Below are 23,185 nucleotides of genomic sequence, written 5' to 3' on the forward strand. Positions count from 1 at the left end.
CTCTCTCTCTCTCTCGCGTTGCTCTCTCGCCTCTTGCTCTCTCATCTGGTTCTCATCTTTCTCCCTTCCTCACCCTCTTTCCTCTCTCTCATGTTCCTTTCTTCTCTCTCGCTCACATCATCGCTTTCTCCTCTCTTCTCTCCTTCTCTCTTTCTCTCTCTCCCCCTCTTTCTCTTTCTCTCCCTTTTTCTCCCGGTCAATTTATTTCAGCACGATTTATTAAATTGTCTTTTAGTTCAGTTGCTCTATCTATTAACGGTCTCTCTCTCTTTTGCAAGTTCTCACATAAACTTCCCTCCTCATCTAAAAATTTGCTTCATCCCTTACACAGCAAGTTCAAAGATTATCCTAATTTTATTTTCTTAATTTCAAATAGCTTTGTCGCAGCCGTCTTCCTCAATTTAAACTACGCTATTTACTCTCATGTTTCAACTTATTTACAACAGCAAGTTAATGTAATTAATTTATTTAATTTGCTTATAATTAACTTAATTATGCTTTTTGCGTTAAATTAGAACATTATCCTCAGTTAAATGCTTCATACTTCATTAAATGTATTTATTTTCACTGATTAACTTCCATCTATTCACTTTTGATATATAGAAAATAATATTAAATACTGACATTATTTGGTGATTTAAATTGTTATACCCACCCATTATATTACCCCACTTTACCATGTCAGTTGATTATATAAACAATTTATAAAGGCACTTGTCACTGGTCAACTTCCATCATCTTCACTCTGTGGATGAGAAAAGCACACAATTATGAGTTGTTTGTGGTTGGTTTACTTCATTTTTATTCTGTGTGTGGGTAAGGAAAGCAATTATTTATGATGATTGGTGAGATTGATATAACACACACATATGACACCACACACAGCATTTACACACAATCTAATTTATTTACAATTATTTAAATTTATAGAGACAGAGACACCACACACACACACAGCCCCACCAACACACACCACACACACCCGACCCCCCAGAGTCACACACACACACACACACACACACACACACACAGAGGGGGACACACACACAGAGAGACACACACACAGAGAGAGAGAGAGACACACACACCATACACACACACAGAGGACAACACACACAGAGACACACACACACACACAGAGAGATAAATGCACACACACACACACAGAGACACACACACACACACACACCACACACACACACACACACAGAGGACACTACACATACACACAGAGACACACACACCACAGAGACACACGGGGCCGGGGGGGGGGGTCCGGCCGGGGGGGGGGGCACACACACGTTGGGGGGGCACACACACACCGAGTAGATACACACACACCACACACAGAGAGCTACATAAACTTCACACAGAGTAACACAGGACAGAGAGGAGACCCCACCATCAGCACCGCCCACACCCCCCCTGATAAACAGGTGAGAACTGTAAGACACACACACACCACAAGGTGTCTGTTGTGTTCACCTGATGCAGGACTGTGAGTTTTATTTTGTGGACATGGTTTGCAGGACACAGAGGCTATGAAGAGAGCTCTGGCTCTGATCGACTCCAAAATGGCGCAGGCCAAGAACTGGCTCCGAGACCCACACGCCCAGCCAGGTACTTCCAGGAAACACATCTGATAAAACAATCAGACGAGGAAACAGACGTTGAGAGTCTCAGATGTCTGTTTGCTGATGCTGTGCCGCTGCAGGTGACCCGGGCGAGCAGGCCATCCGTCAGATCCTGGATGAAGCGGGTAAAGTGGGCGAGCTCTGTGCTGGGAAAGAGAGACGAGACATCGTGGGAACGGCCAAAACACTTGGACAACTTACTGAGCAGGTGTCTGATCTGCGGGCCAGGTACTAAACTCCAGATATGATTATTTTATTTCATTTCATTTCTGCGGGCCAGGTACTAAACTCCAGATATGATTATTTTATTTCATTTCATTTAATTTCATTTTAAATATTTGTATTTTTTTATGTGTGTGTATATATATATATATTATATATATGATATGGTACCAATATATTGAATAAAAAATATATAATAATATTAGTATAATACAAAACTCGTTATAATATATTAAATAAAAATATATAATATATAGTATAATAAAAATATTAAAATATTTAATCTGATTTTTTTTTGATAAATTATATTGAAATTTATTTGTTATTTATTTTTATTTATCAAAGATAATATAAAAAATATTTGTTTTAATATTTTAATCAAAATTGTTTTTTTAAATATAATATAAAAAATATTTACAGTTATTTTTTGTATCAAACAATAGTAAAAGTATGTGTAAATATCTAAATAAAATATAATGTAAAAATAATAAGGTTGAAGTACTTTGTTTGTCAAAGATAATATAAAAATATTTACATTGAAAAAGTTTTTTGGCAAAAATATTATTTAAAATATTTAACAAAATAATATTAAATACATTTAAGTATTTTTATAATAAATAATATTTAAATAATTGCTCAAGTATTGTTTATGATAATTATATTAAAATAACAATTAATTTGTTTTAAATAAATAATAATAAATATTAATAAAAAATATTTATAGAATTAAATGTTGTGATTTTCAAAGATAATATAAAAAATATTTATTCCTATATTGTTTATCAAAAAAGATAATATAAAAAATATTTATTCCTATATTGTTTATCAAAAATAATTGTAAAGTATTTACATTTAAACCATAATATTAAATATATAATATTAAAAATATTTGTTTAAATATTGTGTTTCAAAAATAATATTAAAAGTACGTATGTTTAAAAAAAATTGTATGTGTCAAAATAATATAAACATATTTACATTTAATATTTTATACAATTTAATTGGTATGCTGCACGGTTTAAAGCGTTTCAATTACATTTGGTCTCTAGTGTGTGGAGGGAAATCCGTCAGTGACACACCACCAGATCTTCATCCACAGTTGTCTGTTTTCTTGAAGCTTGCTAGTATGAAAGCATTCTCATGTTTGTTTCCTGTTGTGTGTGACGTGTGTGTCCTGCGCAGGGGTCAGGGGGCGAGTCCGGTGGCCATGCAGAAAGCGCAGCAGGTGTCTCAGGGTCTGGACGTTCTGACGGGGAAAGTGGGAAAAATGCTGCACGTAAACTGGAGGCCATGACGGCTCTAAACAAGCCATCGCCAAGAGGATCGACGGCGCTCAGGTGAGCCTGCTGCTCGTCTGAAACAATCACACAGCTGTGTAAGCAGCAGTTCTGAGCGCGCCGCTGTGTTTTGTGAACGGCAGAGCTGGCTGGAGGATCCTCACGGCGGTCCGGAGGGAGAGGAGAACATCAGGGCTCTTCTGGGAGAAGCCAGGAAGAATCGCGGATCTCTGCGGAGAATGATCCCGAAGATCCCAAGGAGCGAGAGGACATCCTGCGCAGCATGGGCGAGATCGCCGGCCTCACCGCCAAACTCTCCGAGCTCAAGAGAGCGTACGTATCTCTCAGCATGAGTTTGGGCTTTGTGGGGATTCTTGGCCAGAATCTTTGGAATATTAGTGTGGCTTTCCATTCCTGCCCACGTGAGGAATCCACTTTCCACTGTTTGACTGAAGTTAAGCAACAGTTTTGCAGATTGTGTGGGTATATTTGAGTCCGATGATGTGTGTGTCACTCATTTCACTGGAGCTAGTAGACTTCATCTAGTTTACTTGTTGATAAGTGTCTCAAAAAAAGCATCTTGTAAAGATTTTGTTGGCTGGTTTTGATGGCTGTGATTTGTAGTGTTTGTGCTGTTTCTTTATTTTATTTTTTTTGTTTTTTTGGATTCTGATTCAAATCAGCTGTGATGCAAACTTATTTGACATAATAACTCACATTATGTCGAAATCTGCTGTTTTGTAATGGAATCTCATGAAATAAATCTGTTGTCTATAAAAGAGAAGCAAAAAGGTTTTCTGCCCAAATAAAAGGCCAGTGGTGTAATATTTGAAAGCAAAGAAATTTAGACTAAATATTAGGTTTGTAATTTTTAAGTTGTTTAAAATACAATAAAATATGAAAAACTATTATTAAATACTTATTTTTTACAATAGATATTATTTTTACAATTATTTTTTATTATTATAATTATTTTACAGGATAATAGTATTAGGAATCTTTCTTTATTTAAATTATATCACTTGTATAAAATATTATTATTTTAAATTTTAATATTGATATTATTCAATACTATTCTGTTTTACATTGCAATGGTATTATTACTATAATAATTTTTTTATTTAATTTATATAGTTTATAAATTATTATTTTGTTTTAAATTGATAATGTTGTATTATTAATATATTATTATTTTTTTATATAATTTATAATTAATATTTATTTTTTTTATTGCTTATTGTTTTATTATTATTATTATTTTTTTATTGCGCAGTGCAATAATATTATTACTATAGTAATATTTCCTTAATTAATGTTTTTTTACAATACAGTACAATAGAATAATTGCGATCATAATGCATTTTGTCATGATTTAAATAAAATATTTAAATAATTATAATAATGCTAATTTTTTTATTTGACAGTACAAAAAATTATTACTATAGTAATATTTATTTTTAAAATTTGTATAGTATTTTTATTTTTAATTATATTTTTTTTTAAATAACGAGGAATTCGTATTTTTATTTTATAGTAAAATAATAATATTGCTGTCATGCATTTCCCAATATAAATTAAATATTTAAATAATAATGTTTGTGTGCGAGTGTGTTAGTGTGTGTGTTAGTGTGTGTTTTAGTGTGTGTGCATCATGGTGGATCATGTGATCCAAAATAATTTAGTCTCAATTCTAAATGATCTAAAAGATGATCTCTCTCTGGTGTGTGTGTGTTCAGAGGTAAGGGCGACACTCCTGAGGCTCGAGCGCTGGCGAAGCAGATCGCCACGGCTCTGCAGAACCTCCAGTCCAAAACCAGCAAAGCAGTGGCCAACACTCGTCCTGCAAAAGCAGCTGTTCACCTGGAGGGGAAGATGGAGCAGGCGCAGAGATGGATCGACAACCCCTCGCTGGACGACAGCGGCGTCGGTGCGGCTCTCTCTCTCTCTCTCTCTCTCGTCACACTCCGTCAGCGCTGACCTCTTCACATGAGCCTCTGTGTGTGTGTGTGTGTGTGTGTGTGTGTGTGCAGGTCAGGCTGCGATCCGCGGGCTGCTGGCCGAGGGCCGGCGTCTGGCCAATGCTCTGCCGGCGTCGCAGAGGCAGGGGCTGCTGGGTAAGTGTGAGGAGGTGGAGCACCTGATGGGGCAGTTAGCGGAGCTGGCGGCCCGCGGGGAGGGAGACGGTCCTCAGGCCCGCGCCATCGCTCAGCAGCTGCAGGACACACTCAAGGTCAGACGATAGGTGATAGAGGTCATGTGACGCATGTGTCCCTGGAGCACAAAACCAGTCATAAGTGTCACAGGTATATTTGTAGCAATAGACAACAGTGCACTGTATGGGTCAAAATTATAAATTTTTCTTTTATGACAAAAATCATTAGGATATTAAGTAAAGATCATGTTCCATGAAGATATTTTGTAAATTTCCTACTGTAAATATATCAAATATATTTGTTTGTTGAGTAGTAATATGCATTGCTAAGAATTCATTTGAACAATTTTAAAAATGATTTTCTCAAATATTTAGATTTTTTTGCTCCCTCAGATTCCAGATTTTCAAATAGTTGTATCTCAGACAAATATTGTCCTCCTAACAAACCACACATCAATGGAGAGATTATTTATTCAGCTTTTGATAATATAGAAATCTCAATAAAAAAAAATGACCCTTATGACTGGTTTTGTGCTCCAGGGTCACATTTATACACTCTTTTGCTTGCACTGATGAACTTCCTCCCGGTTCAGACCTTCAGAAACAACATTCAGAAATATTCTGACTTCACAACCATGAGCTCTTTAAGCTCTATAAGACTGCTATCATTTTCATATCAGCACATATGCAGTTTTTAATGATTTGACTTCCCTGGTAATTGATAGTATGAACTGTACCTGAGGTTATTCAATCAGGAGCTAGTTTACACTTATTTATATACTGTTAATGTATTTATTAATAATAAGCTTGAATTAGCTTTTATTTTTGTAATTTTCTTTTACTTTTTTTTTAAACGTCTTTTAATTATTTTCTTTGTACTAACTTTCTTTTAATATTCTGTTTTTAATTATTAATAATAATAATTATTATTATTATTATAAATAGTTATTCTGTTTTGTTTTTGTTTCAGTTTTTGTAATTTTAGTACTTCCACTTCAATTTATTTTATTTCAGTTATTTGCAAAGGCAACATTTCTTATTTATTGTTTTTTGGTTTTTCTTATTAATATTATTTATATTTCAAAATTAATTATTTTGTTTTTTTTTTTATTTCCGTTTAATTTCAATAACAATAGTAATTCTGTTTTCTTTTCATATTAGTTTTGTAATTTTTGTGCACTTTTGTCACAGTTGGTAATAACTTTCTTCTACTAATTACTGTTTATAATTATTATAATAATAATTATTCTATAATTTGTATTGAATTCAGTTTTTGTAATTTTAGTACTTCCACTTCAACTTATTTTATTTCAGTTATATTTAAGTTATGCAACTTAAATTTATTTATAGTTAAATTTATAGTTATTATTTAATATAAACATTAAATAACATTTTTATTTAATTTCATATTAAATTGAATATTTAGATTTTTTTATTTTGGTTTTATGTCATTTATAAAAATTTTATTTAATTTAATATTAAATTAAAAATTTAGAAAAAAATTTTAGTAAATTTAAAAAATTTTTTTTGATGTACCTTTATTTTGCTTTCAAATGTGCATGTAAATAACTATTTATTTATATCACTATAAATGTTATTTATAACAAGTGTGATAAGTGAGAAATGAGTGAAAGAAATAAGTGCTAGGATTATATTTGATATCACTTATTTGTAGTTTTAATGTTAAAGCACTACTCCTGCTTGTTGGTTGGTTAATGTTGTGTGTATGTATTAATTATTTTTATGTTTTTTGAGGTCAGCAAGAAATTATTAATTTTATTAATCAAGGATGCATTAAAATGATCAAAAGACATCTGAAGACATTTATAATGTTGCAAAAGATTTCTATTTCAAATAAATGCTGTTCTTCTGAACTTTCTACTGTGAATCCTGAACAATAAAATTCATCACAGTTTCCACAAAAATATTGTGCAGCAACTGTTTTCAACATTGATAATAATCAGAAATGTTTCTTGAGACAGCAAATCATCATATAGAATGATTTCTGAAGATCATGTGACATGAATGAAGACTGGAGTAATGATGCTGAAAATACAGCTGAGCATCACAGAAATAAATTACACTTTAACAGATATTCACACAGAAAACAGCTATTTCAAACAGTAATAATATTTCACAATTTTTACTGTATTTTTGATCAAATGAATTTGTGTCTGTGGCAGGAGCTGAAGGGTAAAATGCAGGAAGCCATGACTCAGGAGGTGTCTGATATCTTCAGTGACACGACTACACCTGTTAAACTGCTGGCGGTGGCAGCCACGGCTCCTCCAGACGCCCCCAACAGAGAGCAGGTGCCACACACACACACACACACACACACAGCACATCCTGTTCCTCTGTGACTGATCCTGTGTGTGTGTGTGATCAGGTGTTCGAGGAGCGGGCCGCAAACTTTGAGAATCACGCGGGTCGTCTGGGAGCCACGGCGGAGGAGAAAGCGGCGGCGGTCGGCACGGCCAACAAGAGCACGGTGGAGGGAATCCAGGCGGCCGTCAAATCAGCCCGAGACCTGACGCCTCAGGTAACAACACCACTGAAGCAGAGCCAGTCCTGACTGTGCATGTGTGATTTTAATCTGTTTATTATCTTCAGGTGGTCTCCGCGGCTCGGATCCTCCTGAAGAATCCTGGAAACCAGGCGGCTTATGAACACTTTGAGACCATGAAGAATCAGTGGATCGACAATGTCGAGAAAATGACGGGTGACAAAATTGAACTATGACATCAGCTCTATCTATCTGATGTTAATATTGTATTCATTTTATATTATTATAATGTTTTTATTCAATATTGTTTTATTTTTATTTTATGTAGTTCTATTTTTATTTCATTTTACATTTTTGTTATTTAGGCAGGATGCTATATATCAATGAAGTGCATTTATTTTTACTTATTGAATTTGAATTAATATTTGCTTTTCATTTAATATTGTTTTATTTTATTTTTAAACTTTTTAATTAAAATCTCATGTTTTTTTAAGTTTTATTTATTATTATCTATCGCTTATATTTTTATGTATTCATTTAATTTAATTTATTTGATATTTTATTTTGTATTTTATACCGTTTTATTTTTTTATTTTATTTTACATATTTTTTAAGTTTACTCATTATTTTTATTTAATTTTCATATTTTATTTTAAGTAAATATATTTTTATTTCAGACAGGATGGTATCTATTGATCTATGTAATGTATTTATTTTTACTTATTTAATTTTAATTCAGATTTTATTGTATTATTTTTTACTTTTTTATTTTTTTTTATTTTCAGTAAATATATTTTTATGTCAGACAGGATCTAATGTATTTATTTAATTTTTATATTGCTTTATTTTTTGTTTTATTTTACATTTTATTTTTTTAGACTTCAGTTTATTTTATTGTCAGTAATTATCAGACCGGCCGCCAGCAGTACTTGATCCACAAATGGTTATTTTACCCAGAAAACAAGCAAAGAGTGAAGAAAAAATTAGTTAAAGTATTTGACAAAGGTCAAAACAAATTAGAAAACTATAATGTGGGAAAAATACAGTAAAAATGGGTTGAAATCACAATGTTTGTCTGAGTAGGGACAGTGTTTACTGAAGTTTTTAATTTTCAGAAATCCTCTGCAGTAATGGAAACACCAGTATATGAACTCTCTCTGTCTCTCAGGTCTGGTGGATGAGGCGATCGACACCAGGTCTCTGCTCGACGCATCAGAAGAAGCCATTAAGAAAGATCTGGACAAGTGTCAGGTAGCTATGGCCAATCACCAGCCTCAGATGCTGGTCGCCGGGGCAACCAGCATCGCCCGGCGAGCCAAATCGGATCACATGCTGGTGGCGAAGCGAGAGGTGGAGAACTCAGGAGGACCACCCAAGTTCAGAGAGGACAGTGAAAGCGGCGTCTGTGACGAGCTCAGCAGAACCATCTCACCGATGGTCATGGACGCCAAGGCCGTGGCCGCCAACATACAGGACCAAGGTGAGACACACAGAAGGACGTTAGCTGCATAGCAACACCCTAGCAACCATCCACAGTACCCAGCATCATGAGCACATAGGCAAGCATCACTCTTTTAAATCTTTGCCGCCAACTTATAGGGACAATCCTGGTGAAGTTATTTTTATGGTTTGAAGTTGTTTTTTTGTTTAAAATTTGTTTTTTTTTTTTAAAATGCAATGGCCAAAACTTTATTTTTTTGGCCAAAAATGTATTTATTCATTTTTAAATAAATATGAAAGTATATAAAAGTATTATTATTTATTTATTAAATTAGTTTCGATTATTATTATTAAAATTTACTTCTAATTATTATTAATGTTAATAGTAAATATTAATTTTTAATTTTTTAATTTTTGTGTTTTGTTTTTGTTTATTTTTTTAACCAAAAATATTGTGATTTATTATAAATATGACAATACACTTATCAATAATAATAATTAGTAGTAGTAGTAGTTGTAGTAGTAACTCTAAATAAAACTTGATTACATGATTGTTCATGATTGTACGGATTCATAATTTGGCCAACAATTTTGTGATTTAAATATTAGCATGATTATACAATTATTATTATTATTATTACTAAATTAAACATAATGTTTAATGTATTTTTTAGAGCTTCTCAATTTCGCCAAAAATTTTGATTTATGTATAAATATGACTATAAAATGATCAAGTATTGTTGTTATTATTATTACTATTTAATATTACCAATATTACGCAAAATAAGAAATACTGCTATTGTAATATTTCACTGCTGTGCATGTTTGTAGGGCTTCACAATTTGGCAAAAAATGTGTTTTATAAAAAATAATACAAATATTTTGTATAAAATATATTATAATTAAATATTTATATATATTATTATTATTTTATCCACTAAAAAAAATATTATTACTACTAAATAAAAATATTAAACAAAATAAAAATATATGTAAAAGAAATAAAATAATATTTAGAAAAAAAATTACAGTATAACTGTAAAATTAGAACATCAATGTTTATGTTTTTCTTAATTCCTTCATTTTTAATCGTTAAACCAACAAGTCTCCTTACAAGTTTGAAAAGATGCTTGGTGCATGTTATGTTCTCAATGCATGTGAAAGCGACCCAGTTGTAACAGTTCACTGCAAACTGAGCTGCTGAAACCATCTGATGATGAGCTGCTCGCGTGTAATTCAACACAATGCTGTGCTTCACTTTCAAACACATTGGATATATTTATTTAATTCAGTCACATCCATAGGTGAACCTATAACCATTGTCTTCCTGGACAGGCCTTCAGAGGGGCTTCCTGGACTCGGGTTATAAGATCCTGGGTGCCGTGGCTAAAGTGCGGGAGGCGTTCCAGCCGCAGGAGCCAGACTTCCCTCCTCCACCTCCAGACCTGGAGCACCTGCAGGTCAGATTCACCGCAGGCGTTTCAGTGCATGTCCCTTTAAATGCCAAAGAGCTCTGCTGGTCTGTCAACAATCGTGGGAGGGGCCTGGGTCTGTGTGACATCACTCTGCCAAGAATCTGTGAAAAGAGCTTATTATTTATGGGGATTTTAAAAAAGCACTGGGGGGATTTGTGTCCTGTGCACTCAAATTGAGCGCTCTCTTCTCTCTATCATTAAAAGACACGCCCCCTTACTGCTGATTGGCTGAAGTGTTTTGGGACTACCTTTACTGTACCTTTAATTTCTGAAGTTATTTGTTTAGTTTTCTTTGTATGTATGGATTACTAACACTGAACACTGCTTCTCCTTCAGATCAGCGACGTGGCCGCTCCTCCCAAGCCGCCGCTGCCGGAGGGTGAGGTGCCTCCTCCCAGACCTCCGCCGCCGGAGGAGAAGGACGAGGAGTTCCCGGAGCAGCAGGCCGGAGAGATGGTCAGCGAGCCCATGATGGTGGCCGCGAGGCAGCTGCACGACGAGGCCCGCAAGTGGTCCAGCAAGGTGAGTCTGCTCCAGCTTGCAGGATGGGTTTGGGTTGGTTTGCGCTGACGAGCGAGATCTTAAACGATGGTTTCTTGCAGGGTAATGACATCATCGGAGCCGCCAAGCGCATGGCTCTGCTGATGGCCGAGATGTCTCGACTGGTCCGGGGCGGCAGCGGGAATAAGAGGGCGCTCATCCAGTGCGCCAAAGACATCGCCAAAGCCTCAGACGAGGTCACGCGCCTCGCCAAAGAGGTCGCCAAACAGTGCACAGACAAACGCATACGAACCAACTTACTGCAGGTGAGAAGAGCACCGCGCTGGTTAAGACGAAGTCCATAACCGCTGATGTGTTTCAGGGTTTGAGATTTATTTTATTTTATTTCTAGCAGTCATCTTTATGTTAGACGGGATGCCAGCAGTATTGATCCACCTTTTTTTTTTTTTTTTTTGTAAAGCTAGCAAAAAAACCTCAAAAGCAAACCAAACTGAGACCAGATGGAAGACATTGGAATAAATTGTTTCAAATTAAAAATTAAATTGTTTGCTGTTGTTTTGTGAGACATTGTGGTAGACATTGGAATAAATTGTTTCAAATTAAAAATTAAATTGTTTGCTGTTAAAAAAGGAAAAAATCAAACAGATTTTTTGAAAATATATAAAAAAAAAAAAAAAAAAATTAAAATAAATAAAAAAATGCAAAAAAAAAATTGTATTATTATTATTTTTATTTATAATATATATATTTTAATTTTACAGTTGTACTATTAAATAAAATGAATATTATTACTAATGTTATTGTTATTGTTTTTATTATGATGATTATTATTCCTAATATTAAAAATTTTAATAAATTAATATTGTTATTTTTATATTTAAATTTTAAATTTAAAAAAATTCAGAAAAAAAATAATATATTATGAATAATATACATTTTTACAGTACAAGTGTAAATCTGTAAAATTACAATGATTTCCTAATTTACAAACGTTAAACCATCTAGCTTTTGGGGGATTCTTTAAAGTGACATTTTTACACCGCTGTCAACAAGATTCACATCAGTTCATTCAGAATCAGATGTAAAACATGGATTCATTCAGTGACGCAGATGCATTTGTTCGATAGATCCAACCAATGACAGGCTGTGAAGGAGCATGTGCTCAAATGCAGTTTTCTTGTATTTACTTCGTGTTTTTTTTATTCAGGTTAAGTGTTTTTTTTGGTGAATATGAAAAATATGGGTGAGTGTTTTGAGATTATTGAGTATTATGACATTTTTTTTGATTTGATAAATTTTTGTGGTTGATAAGGTGTATTGTATTATTTGTGATTTTTGACTGTTTGTTTCTGTTGTTTGTGTGTGTTTCTGCAGGTGTGTGAGAGGATTCCCACCATCAGCACACAGCTGAAGATCCTCTCCACGGTGAAGGCCACCATGTTGGGACGCACCAACATCAGCGAGGAGGAATCCGAGCAGGTCAGATCTCACCTCCGCTCCTCTCTGAACCCTGTTTGTCGATGAAACCGCTCTAAATGTGCGCTGGTTCTCCCGCAGGCCACCGAGATGCTGGTCCATAACGCTCAGAACCTGATGCAGTCGGTGAAAGAGACGGTGAGAGAAGCCGAGGCCGCCTCCATCAAGATCCGCACGGACGCCGGCTTCACTCTGCGCTGGGTCCGCAAGACGCCCTGGTACCAGTGACGCAGGAGCCAGCGCTGATATCCCAGCATGCACTGGGGGACGCATTACAGTCCAGGTCCACATCTGGACTCAACTATTCCATATCAAAACCGTTGATCTTGAATGTGGTTGAGTGTAAAAGAAGGGACGTAAACTTGCTCGATTGCTTTTCTAATGATTTATTTTGTTTTGATGGATCCCAGTTTAATATTTCTTTGAGGGAAGGTGCTTTTTACAGAAACTGAAGCTATATATATATTTCATATCATACCATCAGCCTCTTTGAATGTATTATAGCTAATGCTTTCCCTTCACAAACAAAACACATGCACAGATTCTGGATTATAAAATCCTCATGATGTGCTTTTTGATGCATCGTGCTTATAAACGGTGTGGATTCATTCAAACGTTCATTCAGGGACACACACACACACACACAAACACTCTGCCGTCCTCGTCTTTCCACTAAGACATCACTGTGCTCCATACACTACTACAGAAAGCACACTCAAGTATATTTATATGAGTGAGAATCGTCTCTTTGCTTATATTTGCCTTTTCTATCGCTTATGAGACCAGCAGTTTAATGTAAATAATGTGTTCATCTTTAAAGACAGCCTGTAAGACCTGATGTGCCTTGTCATAATAAAAGAACTAATTATCACTCAATCAGATGTGTCGACTGTATTTGTTGGCATTTCTTTTAATGGTCAATGAATATGCATTATATATTGCTTTAAAGGTCATGCAAATGAGATTGGCCTTCTGAACATAAAGCTATTTATTTGACATTAATGTTGTTTCTATTATTTCTGTTAAGTCCATTTATGGCACTTTTTTACCACAGTTAACCCTTTATGACATTCATTGTGATTCCAACAATTAACTGTTTTTGATCAATTACAATATTTTTTGACATACAACATCCCCAGCTAAAGTTAAAAAGTGATTTTAAAAAAAGAATAATGATTAAGGAGAAATTAGGGGAAAATGTCTATTTTTTAATCTATATATAAATATCAATTTTACTAAAAAATAAAAATTTTTTATTAAATAGTATTAATTTAGTTTATTTTTTAAGGTAAATATTTACACTATACAAATGGAACCCTTACAATCTCAAATTAAATATATATATATATATATATATATATATATATATATATATGATTTCATATTGATAATAAAATCTGAGCTCATCTTTACTATTACTTGTGTTCTAAATTATTTATTTTTTCTGAACACAAATCTTGTAAAACTCTTTTAAGTCTAAAGATGCTGGATGGAATAAAGAAGAAAAATAAATATGCATATTAATTAAATCTAAATAAAATATATCTATTTTACCCAAATTTATTTATGCTTATTAGAAAAACGCATTGATGGATTCCACACTTTTTAAGATCATAAGCATCACATTTTATATATATTTTTATATATATATATATACAATAAATGAAAAGAAAACGGATAAAATGGAAAAAAATAATAGAGCATGCAAGTGTTATAGGCTTTTTTTTTCTGGAAAAAATGTAAAATACGGTAGAAATAATTACACAGGCAGGCAAAATCACCTCTACAGAAAGTACTGTGGTGTAGGATATATTGCATGATTACCATGGTATTAACAAATGCAAAGCTGGTAAAAGCATCGCGTTAAAGCACGGTAGAGCAGCAGTGTGAGATCTGATCTGAGATCAGCTCGTGTTCTGTCAGTCTGATCACAGGAAGATGTCGGTGTGTGACTCCACTGCAGCACAGAAAAACACGCAGAGCAAGAAGACACTGAGGTAAAATCACACCTGCGCTATCTGACACTCGTGTCGAGTTCAGGGAGGAGATGGTTATGATTGAGCTCATGATCACACCTCATGCAGTAAACGCAGAGCATCATATCACGACTAAAACACCGACATACATCATGCACTCGTAGTTTATGATGCGATATGCAGAAATGACTCGAATGCGTCTGTTTTGATGGTTGCGCGGCCGCCTGAACAAAATGTACCAGCGCATGCATTCCTGAGCTCGTGCATCATCTATTTGATATCAGACCGTCATATATATGCAGCACAGCGCATGCATGATGTTTACATGTCGTCATGTGTGCATGCGAGACACTGGATGCATGATTACTGATTATTGGCTTTTGTGGTTCGATCCTGTCAGATGCACGCTGCAGCGAACGCGCTACACACGTTCTGATGATAGTAACACTTCAGACGGACCTTAAAAACACACGAGGGCTTGTTAGCCAACCAGAATGATAGATCTGGCCATCCGCCCATATGCATGTGACATGGCAATCATCTGGAGCGGATTTGGACTTCCGGGTTGCAGGAGTGTGTGAACTGATCACATGTGCTCTCTCTCTCACACACACACACACACAGCGAGCAGCAGAACCTGTTACTGTTACTGCAGACAGTCAAAGTGTGTGTGATCATGCCTACAGTCAGGTAAGACTTCACTAATGCACTGCGAATATTTACTCTCAGTATCAGTCTCAGTCTCTGTGCTTGTTTGCTTCCGGTTTGGGGATTGTTTTGCAATATGATGCAATGTGCTGTATTTCCTCATTTGTGACATCTTAAGCTATATATATATATAATAGTTTGTTTTTAAAAATAATCTTCTCTAATTCTTATTCTGTATAACAAATGCTAAACAGTTTCTTCAGGAATTATGTAATGTTATTTCTGTAATGTAAAAAAAAAACCCTCAAAAATCAAAAGATATGGCTGTTATAATGACCACATACACATGTTAATAAATGAGATAAATATGCATGAATTTAAGTAAATGAATGCTTATTTTGCACAGTATTTAAAAATACTAAGATTTGAAAGCAGAAAATGTGTACTATTTGTTAACGAGGCTGTTGGTAGATTTTAAAAATGATATAACTGTAAGGACAACTTCTGCTGGTCCTCCACAATTCTTCTGGTGTTTTGTGACTCGTGTAGTTCTTTATCAGATTGATTGAGTCACGCATGCACACACACACGTCACAGTAACGGTAACGCATTATATGGCAGAATGCATGATTGCACATGTGCATTCACTGATCACTTGTGTTGCAGTTTAGTTTTTTTAGTTTCTCAATCAATTTATGCTTTTCCAAGTTGTAACCGCAGCCCTGTGTGATTTTAATGGAGAACTTATTTAGTTTCAGATTATTTGCAGTCCAGTCCTGTGCATAGTTTAGTGTGTGTGTGTGTGTGTAAAAAGTTTAGTCAGCACTATAACATGTGCTCTGCTGTAAACACAGTCCGTTTAAACCCATTAAACACACACTATATGTTAAAAGATTCAAGGTGCATGAATTTTTCTCAGTGTTAATTCAAAATCAGAATGTCTGTAAACAGTGTTTATGGTGTTAACCTCTAATGCATGTAGAGTTGACATGATACACAACTGGTTTGGTTTGTAAAATGGACATTTGTCAGGCTAATATTAGACATGTGAGTTCATTCAGAGCCATGAAGAGTGAAGTTGACTAGAAAGCCTTCTTGAAGCTCAAACAGTACCTTATGGTGCTAGCAACACCAAGGTCATGGGTTTGATTCCCAACTAATAAAAGATATACCTTAAATGCACTATAAGTTGTTTCAAAAAATGCATTCGGCAGATGTATAAAAATACTGTTAATATAAATGATAAAAGCTGGAGAGCCAGAAAGTGGTTCTGCAGGGGTTCAGAACCAACAACCTTCTGCAATGTCAGTTTCACAGTATGGAAAAGAGCAGGAATTCTGGTCTGTTTGGCTCCTTAGCTAATAAACACACTTCTCATTCCAAGGCTTCAAGTCTCAAAGGCAGGGTTGTGGAAACCCGATCATGTGACCTCCACCTGTTACTGTCACAGAATAGATATGAAAGGAATAGTTCACTCGGGAATCGGCTCATCTTGTGTGTCATTCCAAACACTTTATCAGGAAATAAAAAGGAGATGCATATAATGAGTGATGCGTTGGGTGGTAGTTTTTGCCCATGACAAATTTCTGCTCTTCTATGCTTAAAAAAACTATAAATTGTAATGCATATATAGATTTGGAATGAGGGTGAGTAAATTCTAGAATTTTAACTTATATATGCAATGCATGTTTATTTATATAGCACATTTAGTAATGCAAACAGTGCTTTACTTAAAGGCTATTAAAATGTCAGTGCATTATTGTTTCAAAATGATCTGTGTCTTGTGTTTGCAGTCAGAATGCTCTGTTCGGGATGGGGAATCCGCTGCTGGACATCTCTGCCGTGGTGGATAAGGACTTTCTTGATAAGTGAGTGTTGTGTGTAACTGCAGATGGACGCAGCGCAGTGTTTAAAGGTCATGTGTGCTGCGTGTTCTTCTGATTGCAGTTAAAACCACACGCTTGAGTGATCATACAAGCTCATATCCTCCAGCTCTGTTAGTGGGATCATTTATAACTAACTGATTGGATGTATTTGTGCACAGGTATGGCTTGAAGCCCAATGATCAGATCCTGGCGGAGGAGAAACATAAAGCTCTGTGAGTACTGGCACTGCAATCCTCCTCACTTTTATATATAACCAGCAACATCTTTGTGAATATGATACTACTACTGGTCAAACATTTTGAATGATTATTAATAAGTTTAGAATAATTAATAATAATCACCAAGCATGCATTTATTTAATCAAAAATGCAATAAAAATTGTGAAATATTATTATAATTTAATAGAACTGTTTTCAATGTGAAACTATGTTAAAATGTAATTTATTTCTGTGATCAGAGCTGAATTTTCAGCATCATTGCTCCAGTCTTCAGTGTCAGAAATCATTCTAAAATGCAACTTTTAACTGGTAATGTATCATAAATATTTGCCCAGCCATAGTTCTATAACATTATGTAGACTGGAGACAAATGGCACAAACAAAATGTTAAGAAAATAAATTGGTGTAACAGTGATGAAATCAAGAGTTTGAAAACGTTAGAAACTAGAAATAAAAGTTATTTTCCTTTTCTTGTTCATTCATCAGCCATTCCACAAATATAGCTGTATGAAATGACAATATACACAATATAAAGAGCAGAATTGAGCATCTGAGGCCTGCGGCTGGTAGCAGCTCTCAGTTAATCGCATTTCATGCAACATACAGTAACTACAGGAACCAAAGCCGATCTCATATTCTGATGTTTGTGTGTGTTTTGTTCTCGCTGCAGGTTTGATGAGATTGTGAAGAAGAGTAAAGTGGAGTATCATGCTGGTGGATCCACTCAGAACTCTGTTAAAATCGCTCAGGTACATCTGTAACCCTGTACTTTCTGTTAAAATGTCTATCAGAGAATTATGGGAAGGCTGTTTCATATCACTGATTGAAACCAGCTTAATAACGTACGGTACGCTCGATGTCTTCTGTCTCTCAGTGGATGATCCAGGAGCCGCATAAGGTGGCCACGTTCTTCGGCTGTATAGGCACGGATCACTTCGGCGAGATTCTGAAGCAGAAAGCGGCTGAAGCTCATGTCGATGCTCATTATTATGAACAGAGTCAAGAACCGACAGGAACCTGTGCGGCCTGCATTACTGGAGACAACAGGTCAGATATAAACAGCCTCTTCTGATCATCAAAAATACTGTAAAATTGTGAAATATTCTTAGAATTTAAGATAACGGTGGATATATTAGACGTTAGCGTCACATGATCTTCAGAAATCATTCTAATGTGATGATTTGCTGCTCAAGAAACATTTCTGATTATTATCAACAGTTGCTGCACATTATATATTTGTGGAAATCATTAAACATTTTATTTTTCAGGATTCTTTGATGTACAGAAATTTCAATTAAACAGCATTTATTTGTAGTAGAAATCTTTTGTAACGTCATAAATGTCTTTACTTGCACTTTTGATCGTTTTAAATGCATTCTTGTCTAAAAAAATAAATAAATTTGAACGGTAAATGAATCGAACCTCTTTTTTTATCACAATTCATACTAAGAAAAAACACATGAAATAAGACATCAAACCATTGTAATACACCTAATACACTGTTTTATATTACAGCAGATCATTTAAAAATATACCTGATGGAATCAGCAAATCATAACAATGTAACTATGGTAACTGCTCAATACTCCTGTAATATTTCATTATCAACTAAGCTGGATGGCTGATACCAGTAACATTACCGATATAGTTTCCTCTTTATTGAAGTGTTAAACATCTATGTGATTAATCTGTGCACTAATTCAGTTTATGACAATCCTGTCCGTTCTGATAAAAAACATAATGGTCCTTTGTGGTTTTACAGACCCTCACACACATGGCATCAGTGTTTAACTGTTATTGTGTGTTTGCAGGTCTCTGGTTGCAAACCTGGCAGCAGCAAACTGCTATAATAAAGAGAAGCATCTGGATGTTGATAGTAACTGGAGTCTGGTGGAGAAAGCCAGAGTTTACTACATCGCAGTGAGTGCTTCACATTGACCCTCGTGTGTGTTTGAACGTATGGAGAGGTTTATCAGCAGCTGTGACTTGGGCAAGAAACCAGTGATGTCGAAAGTAGCAAGTATTAATGTCTGTCCCGCAGGGCTTTTTCCTGACCGTGTCTCCGGAGTCCATCCTCAAAGTGGCCAAACACGCGTCTGACAACAACAAGATCTTCGGTCTGAACCTCTCGGCGCCCTTCATCAGCCAGTTCTTCAAAGAGCCGCTGATGAAGGTCATGCCGTACGTTGACATCATCTTCGGGAACGAGACGGTGAGTCTTCACGTTCCTCGGCGGTTTTTAAGTAAGTGCAGAGTCGGTATGAATATGCTCTATATAATAGTGTATGTGACAAATAAAAATCTTGAATCTTGAATACGTTTAACCCTATAAAGCCTGACGTGTGAGATAATAGATAATAAAAAGTTGCATATGTGATTTGGTTGAGTATTACATTTGATCCATCAGGATTTTATGGCTCATATAATCTGATATAGTGAGAATATAGAAGAAACTATCAATCAGAAGACAGGTAGTAGATTGCGTGAAATAAGATTTTAGGCAGTTATGTTGATCATTTAGAGGCCTGTTAAATATGATACAGTAGACTTTACAGGGTTTAGATGAAACTGGTTTAAACAAACAGGATTTACCACCAATCAGAGAATCAGAGTTTGATTGGATTGCTTTTCCTTTCCATTGATCTTCTCATTGGCGGTGATGATTGCTTGATGTTTGTTTTACAGGAAGCTGCTACATTTGCAAAAGAGCAAGGCTTTGAGGTGAGTGAAAAATACTCTAATGCCATTTTTTTGTTGCACACTGAAGAAGAAATTGCTCCTATAATACGCTCTCTGAACTGTATAATCACCTTCTTGCTCCGACGCTCGTGTTCCTGCAGACAGAAGACATCGCTGAGATCGCGAGGAGGGTTCAGTCTCTGCCCAAAGTCAATAAGAACAGGCAGAGGATCGTGGTCTTCACTCAGGGCAGAGAAGACACTGTGGCCACTGTGGGTACGTCCATCAAACAACATCTGGATGGGTTCAGTTCATTTGATTTGTGTTTCCTTAATTCTCTTTGTTTGTCTTCTTTCAGGTGATAAAGTGAAAATGTTTCCCGTTTTAGACATCGACCAGAACGACATTGTCGACACTAATGGAGCTGGTGACGCTTTTGTGGGAGGTAACTGATTGGTCGGATCATTTTAGGCAGTTTTTCTAGAATTAATATTAATTCAGTAATATATTAACCGTGCAGTCTTTAATATCATGCAGATTTATCAAAGGTTCAAAAATATTATTTGAGTACATTTTAGTCTTTCTACTTATAATTGTCGTGTTTCATTCAGTGTGTTCCTTGACATTTTTGTGTAATTATTTGCAGTTTCTGAGTGAATATTCTTAACACAAAGAAGACATTTTTATTTCAGCACATGTAAAATATATACAGTATAGATATGTATTTATAAACAGTACTTTAAATAGATAAAGACTTTTTGAGTACCTTCAGGGCAACATTGATAGACAACATACAAAGTTTTGATACAATGCACCAATGTGATTCGTAAAATAACAAAAATTAAAAACGGCATCGGTATCATTTAACTCTGTATGCTTCCCCAAATCTAGAGACAAGTCGATAAAATTTAAAATCGGTATTCTTAAAATATTGTATAAAAAATTGCCTTTTTTCTCCGTATCTCCAGACCACTAGGTGGCGCTGTGATGAAGCCGTGCAGGGAGCCTCAGGTCATGATTATTATGACACACTCCATGTTTAATCTAAATACGCTAAAGCATTACAGAGATATCGCCTCACGTCCACTTGAACAAGCTCTTCGTCAAATTTGTTTTTTCAAGAACGGTTTGACTAATAAACTTGAATTTCATGTTTTTTTTGTCACCATGGTCTGAAGATGATCTGGTTTGATTTCTGCGAAAATTTTAACGTCTAGGAGGAAAGTTATTTCATTCGTTTCTAGCCACTACAGTTCAGTATCGTTTAACTCTGTATGCTTCCCCAATTTTGAAGGTTGGTGTCGATAGGTGGTTTGAGTTAGAGACTCCAAATTTGCTGTGGTTTTTGAGTTAACCACAGCAAATTTGGAGTCTCAATTTCACAACCTTGTACCATATTTTATGGGCTGCCATAGACTCAAAGCAGAAGAATCTGGATTAGGATGCTGTAGATGAAGACTTTTTGAGTACCTTCAGGGCAACATTGATAGACGACATACAAAGTTTTGATGTAATGCACCAATGTGATTCGTAAAATATAGCATTTTACAACAAAAATTAAAACCGGCATCGGTATCGTTTAACTCTGTATGCTTCCCCAAATCTAAAGAGACAAGTGTTAAAATTTTTGATTGTGTTTAATAAAATATAGCATTGAAAAATTGCCTTTTTTCTCCATATCTCCAGACCACTAGGTGGCGCTGTGCTGAAGCTGTGCAGGGAGCCTCAGGTCATGGTTATTGTGACGCACTCCATGTTTGGTCTGAATACGCTAAAGCATTACAGAGATATCGACTCACCTCCACCTGAACAAGCTCTTCGTCACATTCGTTTATGCGTTATTCAAGAACGGTTTGACTAATAAACGTGAATTTCATGTTTTTTTTGTCACCATGGTCTGAAGATGATCTGGTTTGATTTTTGCGAAAATTGTAACATCTAGGAGGAAATTATTTCATTCGTTTCTAGCCACTACAGTTCAAAAGTTATTAGCATAAATGTGAATGCAACTTTGGACAGTTGGTGGCGCTAGAGGGTTTGAGTTAGAGACTCCAAATTTGCTGTGGTTAATGTTCAGACTGTCCTCTATCCGTGTGCCAAATTTCACAACTTTGGACCATATTTTATGGGCTGCCATAGACTCAAAGCAGAAGAATCAGGATTAGGATGCTGTAGATATCAAGGCGGCTCACTAAGCTTTAGAACAGAGCCTTCACATTAACTATATGTTTGTTGTTGGTTCCTGCAGGATTCCTGTCGGAGTTGGTTCAGGAGAAGCCGTTGGAGGAGTGCATCCATGCAGGTCACTACGCCGCTAACGTCATCATCCGGCGAGTCGGCTGCACTTTCCCTGAGAAACCCGATTTCCATTAACTCCCTCAAATATTGAGTCTTTCCATCTCATTTTTTTGTTCTGAAATTCCAGCAACACAACCTGCGTGCCTCTGCATTCGTTTACACACGTTTCCTGTTAAAACGGGCATTTATCAAGATTGCATCGACCACATATGTACACTCCGGTGGATTTAAAGTATGGTTTGTCTTTGATCTGTTTTTATGTTACATTGCAAGAACAACATTTCTATATTTAATCTATTAAAGATCTATAATATCATTTTAAGTAAGTGCATTTATATTTCTCAAAAATAATCGTAGTAAATTAAAGTAACTGGATTATAAAATAGGATTTTTGGCTAGCAAGTTGATGTCTTTCAGGTATATATTATTCCTTTAAAATACCAAATTGTATCTTAAACGCACAAAAGTCTTTAAATATGCATAAGCTGTATCTGATGTGGGAACAGTTTTCCACTTGCTCTTTCTGCTTATGGAACAGGACTGTTAAACTGACCAGTTTAATAAAAACATTTTAACTGTTCCAAAGTTGTACATCTCTGTTTTAAATTGTGTCGTTGTTGTTTTAGTTTCAGCATTTTTTATTATTTTTGTTTTTATATTTAGTTTACATATTAGTTACATTTTCTGTGTTTGTTATTTATTGTTTTCATGTAAATATTTTTTTTTTAATTATTTTTTAATTTATTTAAAGTACGTTAAGTTAAAATGATAAATTATATATATATATATATATATAT

General features: G+C 35.2%; 1 protein-coding gene and 1 pseudogene across 3 annotated transcripts; both read left to right on the top strand.

Annotated features, from left to right (window-relative positions):
• LOC109093889 overlaps positions 1-13,559 on the top strand; it is a 31,602-nt pseudogene extending 18,043 nt beyond the window's left edge.
• Positions 13,207-22,969, top strand: LOC109110382 (adenosine kinase-like). 3 transcript variants are annotated; one of them, XM_042734788.1, is made up of 12 exons: positions 13,207-13,333; positions 15,265-15,349; positions 17,101-17,175; positions 17,352-17,405; positions 18,082-18,160; positions 18,286-18,458; positions 19,223-19,331; positions 19,453-19,623; positions 20,097-20,132; positions 20,252-20,366; positions 20,449-20,535; positions 22,339-22,969. In XM_042734788.1, exons 1-12 carry the CDS (start codon positions 13,246-13,248, stop codon positions 22,461-22,463), a joined length of 1,197 nt encoding a protein of 398 aa, XP_042590722.1. In that variant the 5' UTR covers positions 13,207-13,245; the 3' UTR covers positions 22,464-22,969. The 3 variants fall into 3 exon arrangements, with proteins under 3 accessions (XP_042590722.1, XP_042590724.1, XP_042590723.1); XM_042734789.1 differs by lacking the exon at positions 13,207-13,333 and adding an exon at positions 14,607-14,680 and having other exon boundaries at positions 15,284-15,349; XM_042734790.1 differs by lacking the exons at positions 13,207-13,333; positions 15,265-15,349 and adding an exon at positions 14,533-14,680.
• Positions 22,970-23,185: the final 216 nt, after the last annotated feature.

The sequence above is a fragment of the Cyprinus carpio genome, chromosome B12 (genome assembly GCF_018340385.1).
Source record: "Cyprinus carpio isolate SPL01 chromosome B12, ASM1834038v1, whole genome shotgun sequence".
In the NCBI taxonomy this organism is placed as follows: domain Eukaryota; kingdom Metazoa; phylum Chordata; class Actinopteri; order Cypriniformes; family Cyprinidae; genus Cyprinus; species Cyprinus carpio.